The following is a 21,317-nucleotide window of genomic DNA, read 5'->3' on the forward strand; positions in this document are numbered from 1 at the left end:
AAAAAATACGATTTTTTTTTGTACTTATTTATTTTTAATACATTCACTGTAGTGTTTATTTATTTTTTTAAAAAAATTAAGAAAAGGTCACTTTTAAATGACAATATATTGTATAATTTTGCGAAAGTATTGCAATAAAGTAGTTAAAAAAAAGGAAAAAATTAAATTGTACTCATTTATTTATTTTTAATGCATTCACTGTAGTGTTTATTTATATAAAAATAAAATGGCAATTATGAAGGTTATTTAAATATAAAGAAAAGGGCAAATTTGAAGGACAATGTATTGTATAATTTTGTGAAAGTATTGCAGTAAAGTAATTAAAAAAAGAAAAAAAAAAAGATTTTTTTGTACTTATTTATTTATTTTTAATACATTCACTGTAGTGTTTATTTATTTAAAAATAAAAATAAATGGCAATTATGAAGGACAATATATTGTATAATTTTGTGAAAGTATTGCAATAAAGTAGTTAAAAAAAAAGGAAAAAATTAAACTGTACTTATTTATTTTTAATGCATTCACTGTAGTGTTTATTTATATAAAAATAAAATGGCAATTATGAAGGTTATTTAAATATAAAGAAAAGGGCAAATTTGAAGGACAATGTATTGTATAATTTTGTGAAAGTATTGCAATAAAGTAATTAAAAAAAGGAAAAAATATGATTTTTTTGTAGTTATTTATTTTTAATACATTCACTGTAGTGTTTATTTATTTAAAAATAAAAAAATGGCAATTATGAAGGACAATATATTGTATAATTTTGTGAAAGTATTGCAATAAAGTAATTAAAAAAAAGGAAAAACTTGGATTTTTTTGTACTTATTTATTTTTAATACATTCACTGTAGTGTTTATTTATTTAAAAGTAAAGAAAATGGCAATTTTGAAGGACAATATATTGTATAATTTTGCGAAAGTATTGCAATAAAGTATTTTAAAAAAAGGAAAAAAATACGATTTTTTTTTGTACTTATTTATTTTTAATACATTCACTGTAGTGTTTATTTATTTAAAAAAAATAATTAAGAAAAGGTCACTTTTAAATGACAATATATTGTATAATTTTGCGAAAGTATTGCAATAAAGTAGTTAAAAAAAAGGAAAAAATTAAATTGTACTTATTTATTTATTTTTAATGCATTCACTGTAGTGTTTATTTATATAAAAATAAAATGGCAATTATGAAGGTTATTTAAATATAAAGAAAAGGGCAAATTTGAAGGACAATGTATTGTATAATTTTGTGAAAGTATTGCAGTAAAGTAATTAAAAAAAGAAAAAAAAAAAGATTTTTTTGTACTTATTTATTTATTTTTAATACATTCACTGTAGTGTTTATTTATTTAAAAATAAAAATAAATGGCAATTATGAAGGACAATATATTGTATAATTTTGTGAAAGTATTGCAATAAAGTAATTAAAAAAAAGGAAAAACTAGGATTTTTTTTGTACTTATTTATTTTTAATACATGCACTCTTTGCGGCACCCTGTAACAACACTTTTTCCACGCACGGAGGCTCAGTTCCATTTCGTCTTTTTGGTCTCCTCGCATTGCTCTTAAATTTGCACAAGAGAAATGGAAGTGAGTCCGAGTCTTCTTTTTTCTAAATGTGGCTTTCTCACTTTTGTTTTCATTTTTTGGGTGCTGTGTGGCTACAATAACCTCTTTCTGTGCTTCAGCATGCATCCACCTCTTCTTTTGGTGAAGAGAATGTGATTGTTGCACAGGCTCCGCCCACTAATAGACACACGGGGACGTTAACCAGGACCATTTTTGTGTCACCTCTCCTGTGGGCCTCATGTATTAAGCTCGTGTGTGCACGAAAAACCTGACGTACGCCCTTTTTTTGACGGCAAACATGAGATGTATCAAGAGTAAATGTGTTATGCCAACATTTGATGGGCATGACAACAAAAAAAATCACCTTTTTGCCAATGCATTTATTGCCTCATATTCATATTTACGAGGGCGTCTATTATTTTACAAACCCCGTTTCCATATGAGTTGGGAAATTGTGTCATGCCCGGTTCACACCAACGGCGCTTGCCGCGCTTTAAAGCGGCGAGCAAAGCGCCGTCATTTTTGTCAATTTTTTTCCACGAATATCCCGATCTCCGAAGTAATGTTATGCTTTGATACGCTCGGATACGAATTAGTTGCTGCTTTGTTACCGTTCCTCACGATTTGATGCCGCTTTGATCCCGCTTTGATACGCTTTAAATCACGCTTTGATACGTTTCATTACGCTTTATTGAACTTTATTACGCTTTGATGCGATCCTGACGCTTTAAATCAGGCTCTGACGCGATTATCAAGCTCTGTCGTGCATTGTTACAACAAAAATAAGAAAAAGATGTGAAAAACTCAGTATACTAAGTTTTCCCCGCATTTTTTTTAGATTTATCTATTTATTTGATTTCTCTTTTTGTTTTATTATATACAGGATAAAACACATCATGTAATAAAAAAAGAGAAATATGATAAACAAATAAGTAAAAAAAAATTTGAAAAACTCAGTATACTGTTTTCCACACATTTTTTATATTCATTTATTTTTTCAATTTCTCTTTTTTTTCGTTATATTATGTTTTATATAGGGATGTCCGATAATGGCTTTTTGCCGATATCCGATATGCCGATATTGTCCAACTCTTTAATTACCGATACCGATATCAACCGATACCAATATCAACCGATATATACAGTCGTGGAATTAACACATTATTATGCCTAATTTGGACAACCAGGTATGGTGAAGATAAGGTACTTTTTAAAAAAATGAATCAAATAAAATAAGATAAATAAATTAAAAACATTTTCTTAAATAAAAAAGAAAGTAAAACAATATAAAAACAGTTACATAGAAACTAGTAATTAATGAAAATTTGTAAAATTAACTGTTAAAGGTTAGTGTTATTAGTGGAGCAGCAGCACGCACAATCATGTGTGCTTATGGACTGTATCCCTTGCAGACTGTATTGATATATATTGATATATAATGTAGGAAGCAGAATATTAATAACAGAAAGAAACAACCCTTTTGTGTGAATGAGTGTAAATGGGGGAGGGAGGTTTTTTGGGTTGGTGCACTAATTGTAAGTGTATCTTGTGGTTTTTATGTGGATTTAATAAAAAAAATTTAAAAAAAATAAATAATTAAAAAACGATACTGATAATAAAAAAAAACGATACCGATAATTTCCGATATTACATTTTAACGCATTTATCGGCCGATAATATCGGCAGACCGATATTATCGGACATCTCTAGTTTTATATCTTAATTTCTTTTATTTCTTTGTCATCTCAATAAATATCTATCTTTCATTTCTTATGCTAGTTGACAATAAAAAAAAGGCATTTCTTTTATTTTTTATATTCATTTATTTTTTCAATTTCTCTTTTTTTTCCCGTTATATTATGTTTTATATCTTCATTTCTTTTATTTCTTTGTCATCTTAATAAATATCTATCTTTCATTTCTTATGCTAGTTGACAATAATAAAAGGCATTTCTTTTATTTTTTATATTCATTAATTTTTTCAATTTCTCTTTTTTTCCCGTTATATTATGTTTTATATCTTCATTTCTTTTATTTCTTTGTCATCTTAATAAATATCTATCTTTCATTTCTTATGCTAGTTGACAATAATAAAAGGCATTTGCTGCCTTTTACACTTTGCGCCTATAACAGTCCGGATGGTTCTTTTCCTCTTTGTTCCAGAGGACACGACGTCCACAGTTTCCAAAAAACTATTTAAAATGTGGACTCGTCAGACCACAGAACACTTTTCCACTTTGCATCAATCCATTTTAGATGAGCTCAGGCCCAGCGAAGCCGGCGGCGTTTCTGGGTGTTGTTGATAAATTTAAGTTCAAGTTCAAGTTAAAGTACCAATGATTGTCACACACACACTAGGTGTGGTGAAATTTGTCCTCTGCATTTGACCCATCCCCGTGATCACCCCCTGGGAGGTGAGGGGAGCAGTGGGCATTTTTTTGGTGATTTAACCCCCAATTCCAACCCTTGATGCTGAGTGCCAAGCAGATGGCTCTGGCTTTGCATAGAGGAGTTTTAACTTGCACTTACAGACGTAGCGACCGACTGTAGTTACTGACAGTGGTTTTCTGAAGTGCTCCTGAGCCCATGTGGTGATATCCTTTACACACTGATGTCGCTTTTTGATGCAGTACCGCCTGAGGGATCGAAGTGTTGGTTTTCGGCATTGCCGCTTACGTGCAGTGATTTCTCCAGATTGTCTGAGCTTTGATGATATTACGGAGCGTAGATGGTGAAATCCCTAAATTCCTTGCACCAGCTGGTTGAGAAATGTTGTTCTAGAACAATTTGCTCAGGCATTTGTTGACAAAGTGGCGACCCCTCGGCCCCGTCCTTGTTTGTGAGCGACTGAGCATTTCACGGGAAGCTGCTTTTAATACCCAATCACGGCACCCACCTGTTCCCAATTAGCCCGCCCACCCGTGGGATGTTCCAAATAAGTCTTTGACGGAGCATTCTCAGTCTTTTTTGCCACTTGTGCCAGCTTTTTTGAAGACACGTCGCAGGCATCAAATTCCAAAATGAGCTAATATTTGCAAAAAATAACCAAGTTTAGCAGTTTGAACGTGAAATATCTCGTCTTTGCAGTCTATTCAATTGAATATAAGTTGAAAAGGATTTGTTGTATTCTCTTTTTATTGACCATTTACGCGACGTGACAACTTCACCGCTTTTGGGTTGTGTACTTGGATCTGAATTTTTTATTGCGTCCACCGTTTTCTGGGATTGAACGTACGCCAATTTTTTTTTGGTAGAAAACTACGCGACCCTTAATACATGAGGCTCCCCGATTCTCTTATCTGGCCGGAGCCTTTTTCTTTACGTCGATCGTACGTGCCGTAGTCGTCACCATAATGAGTATTTAACATTGCGTCAACAGGGGAGGTGGCCTCAACGGACTCCAACGTCCCCCTGCTGGACGCTGGACACAGCTACGCGCCCGCCGCCGTGGACCTGGATGCCTCTTACATGGGCTACGTAAGTTGCACTCTCGCACCGTCACACCTGTATTACAACTAAAACTCTCTGACCGCCGCAGATGAGGCTGCTGGGCGAGTGCCGAGGCAACATCAACACGGTGAAGAGGATGGGCTACGAGCTCAAAGAGGAAGAGGACACCGCGTCCGGACTGGCCAATCCCAGCATCTCCGAGTCCCAAACATCTGGTAAAACTCTCCACGACGTGGATCAGGGGTCACCAACCTTTTTGAAAGCAAGAGCTACTTCTTGGGTAGTGATTAATGCGAAGGGCTACCAGTTTGATACACACTTCAATAAATGGCCAGAAATAGCCAATTTACTCAATTTACCTTTAACTCTATGTTATTATTAATAATTAATGATATTTACACTTAATTGAACGGTTTAAAAGAGGAGAAAAACAGGAAAAAAATGACAATTAAATTTTGAAACATAGTTTGTCTTCAATTTCGACTCTTTAAAATTCAAAATTCAACCGAAAAAAAGAAGAGAAAAACTTTTAAAAAATAATTTACGGAACATCATTAGTAATTTTTCCTGATTAAGATTAATTTTAGAATTTTGATGACATGTTTTAAATAGGTTAAAATCCAATCTGCAATTTGTTAGAGTATATAGCAAATTGGACCAAGCTATATTTCTAACAGGCGATTTTTTCTAGATTTTCCAGAACAAAAATTAAAAAAAAAAAATTCAAAAGACTTTGAAATGAAAAAAATAAAATAAAATTAAAAAAAATAAATAAAAAAAAGACTTTGAAATAAGATTCAAATTTAATTCTACAGATTTTCTGGATTTGCCAGAATATTTTTTTTGAATTTTAATCATAATAAGTTGGAAGAAATATTTCACGAATATTCTTCGTCGAAAAAACAGAAGCTAAAATGAAGAATTTAATTAAAATCTATTTATTATTCTTTACAATAAAAATTTTTTTTTTTACTTGAACATTGATTTAAATTGTCAGGAAAGAAAAGGAAGGAATTTAAAAGCTAAAAAGGTTTAAAAATCGTAAAATCATTTTGAAGGTTGTATTTTTTCTCTAAAATTGTCTTTCTGAACAAAGACAAATGGCGATTTTTTCTAGATTTTCCAGAACAAAATTTTTTTTTAAAAATTCAAAAGACTTTGAAATTAAAAAAAAAATAAAAATTTTAAAAAATAAATAAAAATAAAATAAAAAAGACTTTGAAATAAGATTCAAATTTAATTCTACAGATTTTCTGGATTTGCCAGAATAATTTTTTTGAATTTTAATCATTATAAGTTGGAAGAAATATTTCACAAATATTCTTCGTCGAAAAAACAGAAGCTAAAATGAAGATTTAAATTAAAATCTATTTATTATTCTTTACAATAAAACATTTTTTTTTTACTTGAACATTGATTTAAATTGTCAGGAAAGAAAAGGAAGGAACTTAAAAGGTAAAAAGGTTTAAAAATCCTAAAATCATTTTTAAGGTTGTATTTTTTTCTCTAAAATTGTCTTTCTGAAAGTTATAAGAAGCAAAGTACAAAAATGAATGAATTTATTTAAACAAGTGAAGACCAAGTCTTTCAAATATTTTCTTGGATTTTCCAATTCTATTTGAGTTTTGTCTCTCTTAGAATTAAAAATGTCGGGCAAAGCGAGACCAGCTTGCTAGTAAATAAATAAAATTTAAAAAATAGAGGCAGCTCACTGGTAAGTGCTGCTATTTGAGCTATTTTTACAACAGGCCGGCGGGCTACTCATCTGGTCCTTACGGGCTACCTGGTGCCCGCGGGCACCGCGTTGGTGACCCCTGACGTGGATCATACGGGAAGTAGACCGAGGTTGTTTTTTTTATTCTATTTTTCAGGTGTGATCGAACGCTGGGAGCTCCTGCAGGCTCAGGACCTCAGCAAGGAGATCCGCACCAAGCAGAACCAGCAGCAGTGGCAGCAGCTCAACTCGGACCTGAGCAACATTTGCGCCTGGCTGAGGGAGAAGGCCGACGAGCTGGAGCAGCAGCGGAGGCTGGACCTCGGCACCGACATCCAGACCATCGAGTTTCGCATCAAAAAGCTCAAGGTGAGAGTAGGGATGATGTTTGATAAGAAATTATCGAGTTCGAGCGTATTATCGAATCCTCTTATCGAACCGATTCCTTATCGATTCTCTTATCGAGTCCAGATAGGTTGTTACAGTATATGGAAAAAAAACACAATATTTGGTTTAACAAAAGCTCACTTTTATTATATAAGAAAAAAATAAAATCTAATAAATAAAGAAATATTGACTGTTACCCCCATAAAAAAAATAAAATAAGAAAATATTGACTGTTGTTACCCAAAGTATATTAAGTGGGATTTTTCAGAAAAACAAACATATACAGTAACACAAAAACAAGCTGTCTCTGTGATCACTATAGGTGTATAAATAATAATATAGTGTTAAATAAAATCAGTCCCTTGGGCACAAAACTGAAAATAATACAGCTCTCCAAAAAGTGCACTTCTGCTGCTATTGGAACATATCAATCAATCAATCAATCAATCAATCAATGTTTATTTATATAGCCCTAAATCAAAAGTGTCTCAAAGGGCTGTACAAGCCACAACGACATCCTCGGTACAGAGCCCACATACGTAACTGTTTGTTATGATGCTTTGACATTTTTGCACTTTATTTCTTTATTGAAAGAAAATTCTATGAAGAGAAAAGTTGTTTGCAAATGTGGTTACAATGCTAAAAAATGAAAAGTTAAAGCTAAAAAAAGAAATACACTACCGTTCAAAAGTTTGGGGTCACCCAAACAATTTTGTGGAATAGCCTTCATTTCTAAGAACAAGAATAGATTGTCGAGTTTCAGATGAAAGTTATCTTTTTCTGGCCATTTTGAGCGTTTAATTGACCCCACAAATGTGATGCTCCAGAAACTCAATCTGCTCAAAGGAAGGTCCGTTTTGTAGCTTCTGTAACGAGCTAAACTGTTTTCAGATGTGTGAACATGATTGCACAAGGGTTTTCTAATCATCAATTAGCCTTCTGAGCCAATGAGCAAACACATTGTACCATTAGAACACTGGAGTGATAGTTGCTGGAAATGGGCCTCTATACACCTATGTAGATATTGCACCAAAAACCAGACATTTGCAGCTATAATAGTCATTTACCACATTAGCAATGTATAGAGTGTATTTCTTTAAAGTTAAGACTAGTTTAAAGTTATCTTCATTGAAAAATAAGGACATTCTAATGTGACCCCAAACTTTTGAACAGTAGTGTATATAAGAAAAAAATAAAATTTAATAAATAAATAAATATTGACTGTTACCCCCCTAAAAAAATAAAATAAATAAATATTGACTGTTACCCCCCTAAAAAAATAAAATAAAATAAATAAATATTGACTGTTACCCAAAGTATATTAAGTGGGATTTTTCAGAAAAACAAACATATACAGTAACACAAAACCAACCTGTCTCTGTGATCACTATAGGTGTATAAATAATAATATAGTGTTAAATAAAATCAGTCCCTTGGGCACAAAACTGAAAATAATACAGCTCTCCAAAAAGTGCACTTCTACTGCTATTGGAACATAACTGTTTGTACAGCACTGCACATCATAATGCTGGCGACAGTTTTGATGTTAAAGGTCTAAAAAAATGACATAGAACGTCCGGTGGGCCGGATTTAAAATCATAACAATCCGCATGTGGCCCAGGTCTGTATTAAATGTGTTCCTTCTTTCTGTTTGGACATAAAACAATACATGTACTGCATGCAATTGCATATACTTTATTCAATATTATCTGTGCTGCTGAATTCCCCCCAGGGATCAATAAAGTACTTTCTATTCTATTGAGATCGTAATAGATCAGGCTATTACATGAAGACACCACACCGTGTGTGCAGGAGCTGCAGAGGGCCTGGGACAAGCGCAAGGGGGTGGTGATGTCCATCAACCTGTGCAGCACAGACTTCCTGCACTCGGACACAGGAGAGTCCAAAGAGCTGCAGGTCAAGCTGAAAGACATGAACAACCACTGGGACAAACTGGCGGCCTCGCTGGACCAGTGGAGGTCTTCACTGCAGGGAGCTCTCATGCAGTGTCAGGTGGGGGTCTTACTCCTTCTACTTGTTACTGCGTACCACTGTAATTACCAGCCATACCTTTTATCAACGGTCATACCAATCATTTGTGTAACCTACTCAGTGTCCGCCCTGAGATGGGTAGGTCGTGAGTTCAAACCCCGGCTGAGTCATACCAAAGACTATAAAAATGGGAGCCATTACCTCCCTGCTTGGCTCTCAGCATCAAGGGGTGGAATTGGGGGTTAAATCACCAAAAATTATTCCCGGGCGCGGCCACCGCTGCTGCCCACTGCTCCCCTCACCTCCCAGTGGGTGAACAACAGGGGATGGGTCAAATGCAGAGGACACATTTCACCACACCTAGTGTGTGTGTGACAATCATTGGTACTTTAACTTGAACTTTACTTTAATTACCAGTCATACCTTTTATTAACGTCATACAAATAATTTGTGTAATTACCAGTCCTACCTTATATCAAAGGTCATACCAATCATTTGTGTAATTACCAGTCATACCTTTTGTCAATGGTCATACCAATCATTTGTGTAATTACCAGTCATACCTTTTATTAACAGTCATACCAATCATTTGTGTAATTACCAGTCATACCTTTTATTAACAGTCATACCAATCATTTGTGTAGTTATCAGTTACATTTTTTATCAACGGTCATACCAATCATTTGTGTAATTACCAGTCATACCAATCATTTGTGTAATCCCCAGTCCTACCTTTTATAAACGGTCATACCAGTCATTTGTATAATTACCAGGCATACATTTTATCAACGGTCATACCAATCATTCGTGTAATTACCAGGCATACTTTTTATCAACGGTCATACCAATCATTTGTGTAATTATCAGTTATATCTTTTATCAACGGTCATACCAATCATTTGTGTAATTACCAGGCATACTTTTTTATCAACGGTCATACCAATCATTTGTGTAATTACCAGGCATATTTTTTATCAACGGTCATAACAATCATTTGTGTAATTACCAGTCATACCTTTTATCAACGGTCATACCAATCATTTGTGTAATTATCAGTTATATCTTTTATTAACGGTCATACCAATCATTTGTGTAATTACCAGTTATACCTTTTATTAACGGTCATACCAATCATCTGTGTAATTACCAGTCATACTTTTTATCAACCGTCATACCAATCATTTGTGTAATTATCAGTTATATCTTTTATCAACGGTCATACCAATCATTTGTGTAATTAACAGCCATATTTTTTGTCAACGGTCATACCGATCATTTGTGTAATTACCAGGCATATTTTTTATCAACGGTCATACCAATCATTCGTTTAATTACCAGTCATACCTTTTGTCAACGGTCATACCAATCATTTGTGTAATTAACAGGCATATTTTTTGTCAACGGTCATACCAATCATTTGTGTAATTACCAGTCATACCTTTTATTAACGGTTATACCGTTAATAAAAGGTATGCTAAGGATAATATTTGAATATTGTTTTTAATATTGTTGTGCAGCACTTTGGAAACATTTTGTTGTTTAAATGTGCTATATAAATAAAGTGGATTGGATTGGATACCAACCATTTGTGTAATTACCAGTCATGCCTTTTATAAACGGTCATACCAATCATTTGTGTAATTACCATACCACCGCTCCCAGTCTGCGGAACGCTCTCCCTGACCACCTGTGGGCACCACAGACTGTGGATGCTTTAAAAAAAAAGGCTCAAAAAGCCTTCTTTTTTAAAAAGCCTTTTTTTAGATATATGCATACTAGTTTTAGCTATTTGGCTGTTCTAGTTTTTATAGTTTTTTATTTTTTATTATCTTTTTATTTTTTTTAATTAATTTTTTTTAATACACTGTAGCACTTTGAGGTTGTTTACTCAATGTAAAGTGCTTTTTTTTTTTACAAATAAAATCTATTATTATTATTATTATTATTACCAGTCATACCTTTTATCAAGGGTCATATCAATCATTTGTATAATTACCAGGTATACCTTTTATTAGAGATGTCCGATAATATCGGTCTGCCGATATTATCGGCCGATAAATGCGTTAAAATGTAATATCGTAAATTATCGGTATTGGTTTTTTATTATCAGTATCGGGTTTTTTTTTTTTATTTATTTATTTTTTTTAAAAAATTAAATCCACATAAGAAACACAAGATACACTTACAATTAGTGCACCAATCCAAAAAACCTCCCTCCCCCATTTACACTCATTCACACAAAAGGGTTGTTTCTTTCTGTTATTAATATTCTGCTTCCTACATTATATATCAATATATATCAATACAGTCTGCAAGGGATACAGTCCATAAGCACACATGATTGTGCGTGCTGCTGCTCCACTAATAGTACTAACCTTTAACAGTTAATTTTACAAATTTTCATTAATTACTAGTTTCTATGTAACTGTTTTTATATTGTTTTACTTTCTTTTTTATTCAAGAAAATGATTTTAATTTACTTATCTTATTTTATTTGATTCATTTTTTTAAAAAGTACCTTATCTTCACCATACCTGGTTGTCCAAATTAGGCATAATAATGTGATAATTCCACGACTGTATATATCGGTTGATATCGGTATCAGTTGATATCGGTATCGGTAATTAAAGAGTTGGACAATATCGGCATATCGGATATCGGCAAAAAGCCATTATCGGACATCCCTACCTTTTATTAACGGTCATACCAATCATTGGTGTGATCCACAGGACTTCCATGAGATGAGTCACGGTCTGCTGCTGTGGTTGGAAAACATCGACCGCAGGCGTAACGAAGTGGTGCCCATCGACCCCATCCAGGACAGCGACACTCTCCAGGAGCATCATAAAAGTCTCACGGTATACATTCAGTCAGCATCATAAAAGTGTCACAGTATACATTCAGTCAGCATCATAAAAGTGTCACAGTTTACATTCAGTCAGCATCATAAAAGTCTCACAGTTTACATTCAGGAAGGCTGCAGCTGTCCATTATTTTATTAATTGACTAATCTGTTGATTAGTTTGTTGGATCAATGGAGTAATTGGATTAATTAAACACACTTTAAAGCTTCAATGTGGATGTTAGTGGAAAAAATTGATATGCAAATATTTTTCCGCTTGCCATAACCTTTATTACTTTCTATTTACCTTTTTTTACCTTTTATTTACATTCTTTGACCATCTTCTTAACTTTTTTTTTACATTTAATTGGCCTTCTTTGACCTTCTATTTAACTTTCTTTGCCTTTTATTTACCTTATTTTACCTTTTATTCAACTTGTTTTATCTTCTTTTACCTTTTACTTACCTTCTTTTACCTTTTATTTGCTTTCTTTGACCATCTTCTTCACTTTTTTTTTACATTTAATTGGCCTTCTTTGACCTTCTCTTTAACTTTCTTAGCCTTTTATTTACCTTATTTTACCTTTTATTCAACTTGTTTTATCTTCTTTTACCTTTTAATTACCTTCTTTTACCTTTTATTTACTTTCTTTGACCATCTTCTTAACTTTTTTTATACATTTAATTGGCATTATTTTACCTTCTATTTAACTTTCTTAGCCTTTTATTTACCTTCTTTTACCTTTTCTTTAACTTGTTTTATCTTCGTTTACCTTTTACCAATATTCCTTCACCTTTTACTTACCTTCTTTTACCTTTCATTTACCTTCTTTGACCATCTACTTAACTTTTTTTTACTTTCTTAGCCTTTTATTTACCTTATTTTACCTTTTATTCAACTTGTTTTATCTTATTTTACTTACCTTCTTTTACCTTTTATTTACATTCCTTCATCTTTTTTTACCTTCTTTGACCATCTTCTTAACTTTTTTTTACATTTAATTGGCCTTCTTTTACCTTCTATTTAACTTTCTTAGCCTTTTATTTACCTTATTTAGTCTTTTATTCAACTTGTTTTCTTCATTTACCTTTTACTTACCTTATTTTACCTTTTATTTACATTCCTTCACCTTTTACTTCGCTTCTTTTACCTTTTATTTACATTCCTTCATCTTTTAGTTACCTTCCTTGACCATCTTCTTAACTTTTTTTTCACATTTAATTAGCCTTCTTTTACCTTCTATTTAACTTTCTTAGCCTTTTATTTACCTTATTTTACCTTTAATTCAACTTGTTTTATCTTCTTTTACCTTTTATTCAACTTGTTTAACTTCTTTTACCTTTTATTTACATTCCTTCACCTTTTATTTACCTTCTTTGACCATCTTCTTAACTTTTTTTTACATTTAATTGGCCTTCTTTTACCTTGTGTTTAACTTTCTTAGCCTTTTATTTACCTTATTTTACCTTTTATTTCACATGTTTTATCTTTTACTTACCTTCTTTTACCTTTTATTTACATTCCTTCACCTTTTATTGACCTTCTTTGACCATTTTTTACTCACTGAATGACTTAATGTTTGACCCCATAGTTATTAAAGAGTATTGTATGCAGCAAATCCGCCAGGAGCTGCTGGACTCCCAGCTGAAGGTGGCCTCGCTGCAGGACATGTCGCTCCAGTTGCTGGTCAACTCGCAGGGCGGGGACTGCCTGGAGGCCAAAGAGAAAGTCCACGTCATCGGCAACCGCCTCAAGCTGCTGCTGAAGGAGGTGACCCGGGACCTGCGCGAGCTGGCCAAGATCCTGGACATCACCAGCAGTCAGCAGGTGGCTCACCCTCACCCTCACCCTCACCTTCATCCTCACCACCTCTGAGGACTCAACATGTCCCATCCCGTCCGCAGGATCTGTCCTCGTGGTCGTCGGCTGACGATTTGGACACCGGGTCCGGGTCCCTCAGTCCCGCCTCCGGGAGGAGCACTCCGAGTCGGCGGAGATCGGTAACGTACATGCTTGTTCATCCACTGCTAACATTGACTTGCAACCCATGGAAGACCAGCAAGGATCACTCCCCCACTTCCTCCCCATGCCGAGATCTGTCCTTCCCATACATCCACAACTGTCCTCCCGTCACGCCGCATGACCCCCCCAGCAGCAGACCCACCAGTGGGAAGAGGCGGGCGTCCTTTTTCTTTGTCTTCCCTCCACTTCCTGTACTTACTACGTCCAAAAGAGCTTCCCTTTAAATCGTTCCTTGACATCACTCCAGTTTGTAGTCACTTTGGAATCTGAGAGTCCTTTCTCTTCTCCTGAGATCTTTCCTTGACATCCCTGTAGTCTGATACACCGCTGACTAAAAATCCCTCCCAGGAAATGGCCTCCTTCCCCAAACGTCAAATCCAATAAGCATGTCACAGCTGCGGACTACAGTCGCCATCAAAAGTGTACGTACAACTCTTATTTTGTTGTGATGTAGTGATTGGAGCACATACTTGTTGCTCACTAAAAACATTCATGAAGTTTGCTTCTTTTATGAATTTATTATGGGTAGAGATGCGTTAAAATGTAATATCGGAAATTATCGGTATCGGTTTTTTTTATTATCAGTATCGTTTTTTTTTTTTGTTTGTTTTTTTTTAAAATTAAATCCACATAAAAAACACAAGATACACTTACAATTAGTGCACCAACCCAAAAAACCTCCCTCCCCCCATTTCTTTCTGTTATCAATATTCTGCTTCCTACATTATATATCAATATATATCAATACAGTCTGGAAGGGATACAGTCCGTAAGCACACATGATTGTATTTCTCTATGACAAAAAAAAAAAAAAATTTTTTTTTTTTTACTACCCCTCCACGAACAACAAAAAAATGGGCAATAGTGTGAAAAAAGTCAGAATTTTACACGACAAATGTCACCATTTTTTAAGTTAAAAAGTTAAAGTACCAATTAGGGATGTCCGATAATATCGGCCGATAAATGCGCTAAAATGTAATATCGGAAATTATCGGTATCGGTTTTTTTTTATTATCTGTATCGTTTTTTTAAATTTATTTATTATTTTTTTATTTTATTTATTAAATCCACATAAAAAACACAAGATACACTTACAATTAGTGCACCAACCCAAAAAACCTCCCTCCCCCATTTCTTTCTGTTATCAATATTCTGCTTCCTACATTATATATCAATATATATCAATACAGTCTGCAGGGATACAGTCCGCAAGCACACATGATTGTATTCCTCTATGACAAAAAAAAAAAAAAAAAAAATATTTTTTTTACCACAACAAAAAAATGGGCAATAGTGTGAAAAAAAGTCAGAATTTTACACGACAAATGTCACCATTTTTTAAGTTAAAAAGTTAAAGTATCAATTAGGGATGTCCGATAATATCGGCCTGCCGATATTATCGGACGATAAATGCGTTAAAATGTAATATCGGAAATTATCTGTATCGTTTTTTTTTAATTATCTGTATCGTTTTTTTGTTGTTGTTTTTTGTTTTTTTTATTAAATCCACATAAAAAACACAAGATACACTTACAATTAGTGCACCAACCCAAAAAACCTCCCTCCCCCCATTTCTTTCTGTTATCAATATTCTGCTTCCTACAATATATATCAATATATATCAATACAGTCTGCAAGGGATACAGTCCGTAAGCACACATGATTGTATTTCTGTGACAAAAAAAAAAAAAAAAAAAATTTATTTTTTTACTACCCCTCCACGAACAACAAAAAAATGGGCAATAGTGTGAAAAAAGTCAGAATTTTACACGACAAATGTCACCATTTTTTAAGTTAAAAAGTTAAAGTACCAATTAGGGATGTCCGATAATATCGGCCGATAAATGCGCTAAAATGTAATATCGGAAATTATCGGTATCGTTTTTTTTTTATAATCTGTATCGTTTTTTTTTTTTAATTTTTTTTTTTTAATTTTATTTATTAAATCCACATAAAAAACACAAGATACACTTACAATTAGTGCACCAACCCAAAAAACCTCCCTCCCCCCATTTCTTTCTGTTATTAATATTCTGCTTCCTACATTATATATCAATATATATCAATACAGTCTGGAAGGGATACAGTCCGTAAGCACACATGATTGTATTTCTCTATGACAAAAAAAAAAAAAAATTTTTTTTTTTTACTACCCCTCCACGAACAACAAAAAAATGGGCAATAGTGTGAAAAAAGTCAGAATTTTACACGACAAATGTCACCATTTTTTAAGTTAAAAAGTTAAAGTACCAATTAGGGATGTCCGATAATATCGGCCGATAAATGCGCTAAAATGTAATATCGGAAATTATCGGTATCGGTTTTTTTTTATTATCTGTATCGTTTTTTGTTTTTTTTTATTATTATTTTTTTATTTTATTTATTAAATCCACATAAAAAACACAAGATACACTTACAATTAGTGCACCAACCCAAAAAACCTCCCTCCCCCCATTTACACTCATTCACACAAAAGGGTTGTTACTTTCTGTTATCAATATTGTGGTTCCTACATTATATATCAATATATATCAATACAGTCTGCAAGGGATACAGTCCGTAAGCACACATGATTGTGCGTGCTGCTGCTCCACTAATAGTACTAACCTTTTAACAGTTAATTTTTACAAATTTTCATTCATTACTAGTTTCTATGTAACTGTTTTTATATTGTTTTACTTTCTTTTTTATTCAAGAAAATGTTTTTAATTTATTTATCTTATTTGATTTGATTAATTTTTAAAAAAAAGTACCTTATCTTCACCATACCTGGTTGTCCAAATTAGGCATAATAATGTCTTAATTCCACGACTGTATATATCGGTTGATATTGGTATCAGTAATTAAAGAGTTGGACAATATCAGATATCGACAAAAAGCCATTATCGGACATCCCTAATTATGGGTCTACTGAAAATGTGCTGGGTCAAAAGTATACATACAGCAATAGGGGTGTAACGGTACGTGTATTTGTATCGAACCGTTTCGGTACGGGGGTTCCGGTTCGGGGGTTCCGGTTCGGTTCGAACTACTTAATATGTACATATTAAGTAGCGTAACGCACGTTGTGTAAACAATGCACACCGAGGCACAACACACGGCACGCTAGCAGCTAACGGGCTAGGATAGACTGACCATACGTCCTCTTTTCACCGGACATGTCCTCTTTTGCGGAGTTTCTTAAATGCCTCAAATGTCCGGCATTTTGAGTTAGGGTTGCGTGTATTTTCAATGTACGTTCAGGGTTAAGAAGGGGTTAAAAACAAAACAAATTGTGCGTGCAGCAGCATTGGTGAGGGAGGGGCAGAGACAGAGAGAGAGAGAGAGTTATGATAAACGCACATCTGCTTTTTATCCATAGATTTATCACATTTAATTTGTTATTATCTATAGCAGGGGTGTCAAAAGTGTGCCCCGGAGGCCATTTGCGGCCCACAGCTAATGTGTTAAAGGCCCACGGCACATTCTAAAAATACCATTCAAATAAACAAAAACATAACAAAAGTGAAATCAAAAAGCTTAAAGGTGAAATGTAATTTAGAGAAAGTTGCAATGTTGACTAATAAAACAAAGCTGTTTTTTTTTCTATCAAACTGTCATTGCTCAAAACATAATATTGAATCAAAATCAATGTTATTGTGAATTATTGACCTATCCAAGGTTCCCATTACTTCACATCAAATATTACACTAAGAAAAATATTTTTGGTGGAAGATTTTGCACATTTGGTAAATAAATAACTAGGGATGTCCGATAATGGCTTTTTGCCGATATCCAATATTCCGATATTGTCCAACTCTTTAATTACCGATACCGATATCAACCGATACCGATATCAACCGATATATGCAGTCGTGGAATTAACACATTATTATGCCTAATTTGGACAACCAGGTATGGTGAAGATAAGGTACTTTTTTAAAAAAATAATAAAATAAGATAACTAAATTAAAAAAAATTTCTTGAATAAAAAAGAAAGTAAAACAATATAAAAACAGTTACATAGAAACTAGTAATGAATGAAAATGAGTCAAATTAAGTGTTAAAGGTTAGTACTATTAGTGGAGCAGCAGCACGCACAATCATGTGTGCTTACGGACTGTATCCCTTGCAGACTGTATTGATATATATTGATATATAATGTAGGAAGCAGAATATTGATAACAGAAAGAAACAACCCTTTTGTGTGAATGAGTGTAAATGGGGGAGGGAGGTTTTTTGGGTTGGTGCACTAATTGTAAGTGTATCTTGTGTTTTTTATGTTGATTTAATAAAAAAAAACAAAAAACGATACAGATAATAAAAAAAACGATACTGATCATTTCCGATATTACATTTTAACGCATTTATCGGCCGATAATATCGGCAGGCCGATATTATCGGACATCCCTATAAATAACCCAAAAATGTATATTTTGTTGTTTTCTTACTGTACCGACAATGAACCGAACCGTGACCTCTAAACCGAGGTACGTACCGAACCGAAATTTTTGTGTACCGTTACACCCCTATACAGCAATGTTAATATTTGCTTACGTGTCCCCTGGCAAGTTTACCTGCAATAAGGCGCTTTTGGTAGCCATCCACAAGCTTCTGCTTGAATTTTGGACCACAAAATTGGTGCGGTTCAGCTAAATGTGTTGCTTTTCTGACATGGACTTGTTTCTTCAGCATTGTCCACACGTTTAAGTCAGGACTTTGGGGAAGGCCATTCTAAAACCTTCATTCTAGCCTGATTTAGTCATTCCTTTACCACTTTTGAGGTGTGTTTGGGGTCATTGTCCTGTTGGAACACCCAACTGTGCCCGAGACCCACCCTCCGGGCTGATGATTTTAGCTTGTCCTGAAGAATTTGGAGGTAAACCTCCCTTTTCATTGTCCCATTTACTCTCTGTACTCGTTTATTTATATTTAATACATCCACTGTAGTGTTTATTTATTTAAAAATAAAGAAAAGAGCCATTTTGAAGGAAAATATATTGTATAATTCTGTGAAAATATTGCAATATAGTAATTTAAAAAAAGGAAAAAATAAGATTTTTTTTTTGTACTTATTTATTTATTTTAATAAATTCTCTGTAGTGTTTATTTGTTTAAAAATAAAGAAAAGGGCAATTTTGAAGGGCAATATATTGTATAATTTTGTGAAAGTATTGCAATAAAGTAATTAAAAAAAAGGAAAAAATAAGATTTTTTTGTATTTATTTATTTTTAATACATTCACTGTAGTGTTTATTTATTTAAAAATAAAGAAAAGAGCAATTTTGAAGGAAAATGTATTGTATAACTCTGTGAAAATATTGCAATATAGTAATTTAAAAAAAGGAAAAAATAAGATTTTTTTTGTACTTATTTATTTATTTTAATACATTCTCTGTAGTGTTTATTTGTTTAAAAATAAAGAAAAGGGAAATTTTGAAGGACAATATATTGTATAATTTTGTGAAAGTATTGCAATAAAGTAATAAAAAAAAGGAAAAAATAAGATTTTTTTTTGTATTTATTTATTTTCAATACATTCACTGTAGTGTTTATTTATTTAAAAATAAAGAAAAAAGCAATTTTGAAGGAAAATATATTGTATAATTCTGTGAAAATATTGCAATTTAGTAATTAAAAAAAAGGAAAAAATAAGATTTTTTTTTGTACTTATTTATTTATTTTAATAAATTCTCTGTAGTGTTTATTTGTTTAAAAATAAAGAAAAGGGCAATTTTGAAGGGCAATATATTGTATAATTTTGTGAAAGTATTGCAATAAAGTAATAAAAAAAAGGAAAAAATAAGATTTTTTTTGTACTTATTTATTTTTAATACATTCACTGTAGTGTTTATTTATTTAAAATAAAGAAAGGAGCAATTTTGAAGGAAAATATATTGTATAATTCTGTGAAAATATTGCAATATAGTAATTTTAAAAAAAGGAAAAAAATAAGATTTGTTTTTGTACTTATTTATTTATTTTAATAAATTCTCTGTAGTGTTTATTTGTTTAAAAATAAAGAAAAGGGCAATTTTGAAGGACAATATATTGTATAATTTTGTGAAAGTATTGCAATAAAGTAATAAAAAAAAAGGAAAAAAGAAGATTTTTTTGTACTTATTCATTTTTAATACATACACTGTAGTGTTTATTTATTTAAAAATAAAGAAAAGAGCAATTTTGAAGGAAAATATCTTGTATAATTCTGTGAAAATATTGCAATATAGTAATTAAAAAAAAGGAAAAAATAAGATTTTTTTTTGTACTTATTTATTTTAATAAATTCTCTGTAGTGTTTATTTGTTTAAAAATAAAGAAAAAGGCAATTTTGAAGGGCAATATATTGTATAATTTTGTGAAAGTATTGCAATAAAGTAATAAAAAAAGGAAAAAATAAGATTTTTTTTGTACTTATTTATTTTTAATACATACACTGTAGTGTTTATTTATTTAAAAAGAAAGAAAAGAGCAATTTTGAAGGAAAATATATTGTATAATTCTGTGAAAATATTGCAATATAGTAATTAAAAAAAGGAAAAAAATAAGATTTTTTTTGTACTTATTTATTTATTTTAATAAATTCTCTGTAGTGTTTATTTGTTTAAAAATAAAGAAAAGGGCAATTTTGAAGGGCAATATATTGTATAATTTTGTGAAAGTATTGCAATAAAGTAATAAAAAAAGGAAAAAAGAAGATTTTTTTTAATTTATTTATTTTTAATACATTCACTGTAGTGTTTATTTATTTAAAAATAAAGAAAAGGGCAATTTTGAAGGAAAATATATTGTATAATTCTGTGAAAATATTGCAATATAGTAATTCAAAAAAAGGAAAAAATAAGATTTTTTTTGGTACTTATTTATTTATTTTAATAAATTCTCTGTAGTGTTTATTTGTTTAAAAATAAAGAAAAGGGCAATTTTGAAGGGCAATATATTGTATAATTTTGTGAAAGTATTACAATAAAGTAATTAAAAAAAAGGAAAAAATAAGATTTTTTTTGTACTTATTTATTTTTAATACATTCACTGTAGTGTTTATTTATTTAAAAATAAAGAAAAGAGCAATTTTGAAGGAAAATATATTGTATAATTCTGTGAAAATATTGCAATATAGTAATAAAAAAAAAGGAAAAAATAAGATTTTTTTTTTGTACTTATTTATTTATTTTAATAAATTCTCTGTAGTGTTTATTTGTTTAAAAATAAAGAAAAGGGCAATTTTGAACGGCAATATATTGTATAATTTTGTGAAAGTATTGCAATAAAGTAATAAAAAAAAAGGAAAAAATAAGATTTTTTTGTACTTATTTATTTTTAATACATTCACTGTAGTGTTTATTTATTTAAAATAAAGAA

General features: G+C 32.0%; 1 protein-coding gene across 5 annotated transcripts in view; it reads left to right on the forward strand.

Moving 5' to 3' along the window:
- The window catches only part of LOC133647097 (nesprin-1-like), a 49,750-nt gene that overhangs the window by 19,334 nt on the left and 9,099 nt on the right, over positions 1 to 21,317 (forward strand). For all 5 annotated transcript variants that reach the window (XM_062043210.1, XM_062043206.1, XM_062043207.1 and 2 more), the window contains 7 exons: positions 4,948 to 5,045; positions 5,107 to 5,233; positions 6,890 to 7,101; positions 8,932 to 9,132; positions 11,841 to 11,969; positions 13,569 to 13,781; positions 13,859 to 13,954. In XM_062043210.1, the coding sequence (XP_061899194.1) occupies positions 4,948 to 5,045; positions 5,107 to 5,233; positions 6,890 to 7,101; positions 8,932 to 9,132; positions 11,841 to 11,969; positions 13,569 to 13,781; positions 13,859 to 13,954 (1,076 nt within the window). The remainder of the gene's footprint in view (positions 1 to 4,947; positions 5,046 to 5,106; positions 5,234 to 6,889; positions 7,102 to 8,931; positions 9,133 to 11,840; positions 11,970 to 13,568; positions 13,782 to 13,858; positions 13,955 to 21,317) is intronic.

Source organism: Entelurus aequoreus, linkage group LG03 (genome assembly GCF_033978785.1).
Source record: "Entelurus aequoreus isolate RoL-2023_Sb linkage group LG03, RoL_Eaeq_v1.1, whole genome shotgun sequence".
Classification (NCBI taxonomy): Eukaryota; Metazoa; Chordata; class Actinopteri; order Syngnathiformes; family Syngnathidae; genus Entelurus; species Entelurus aequoreus.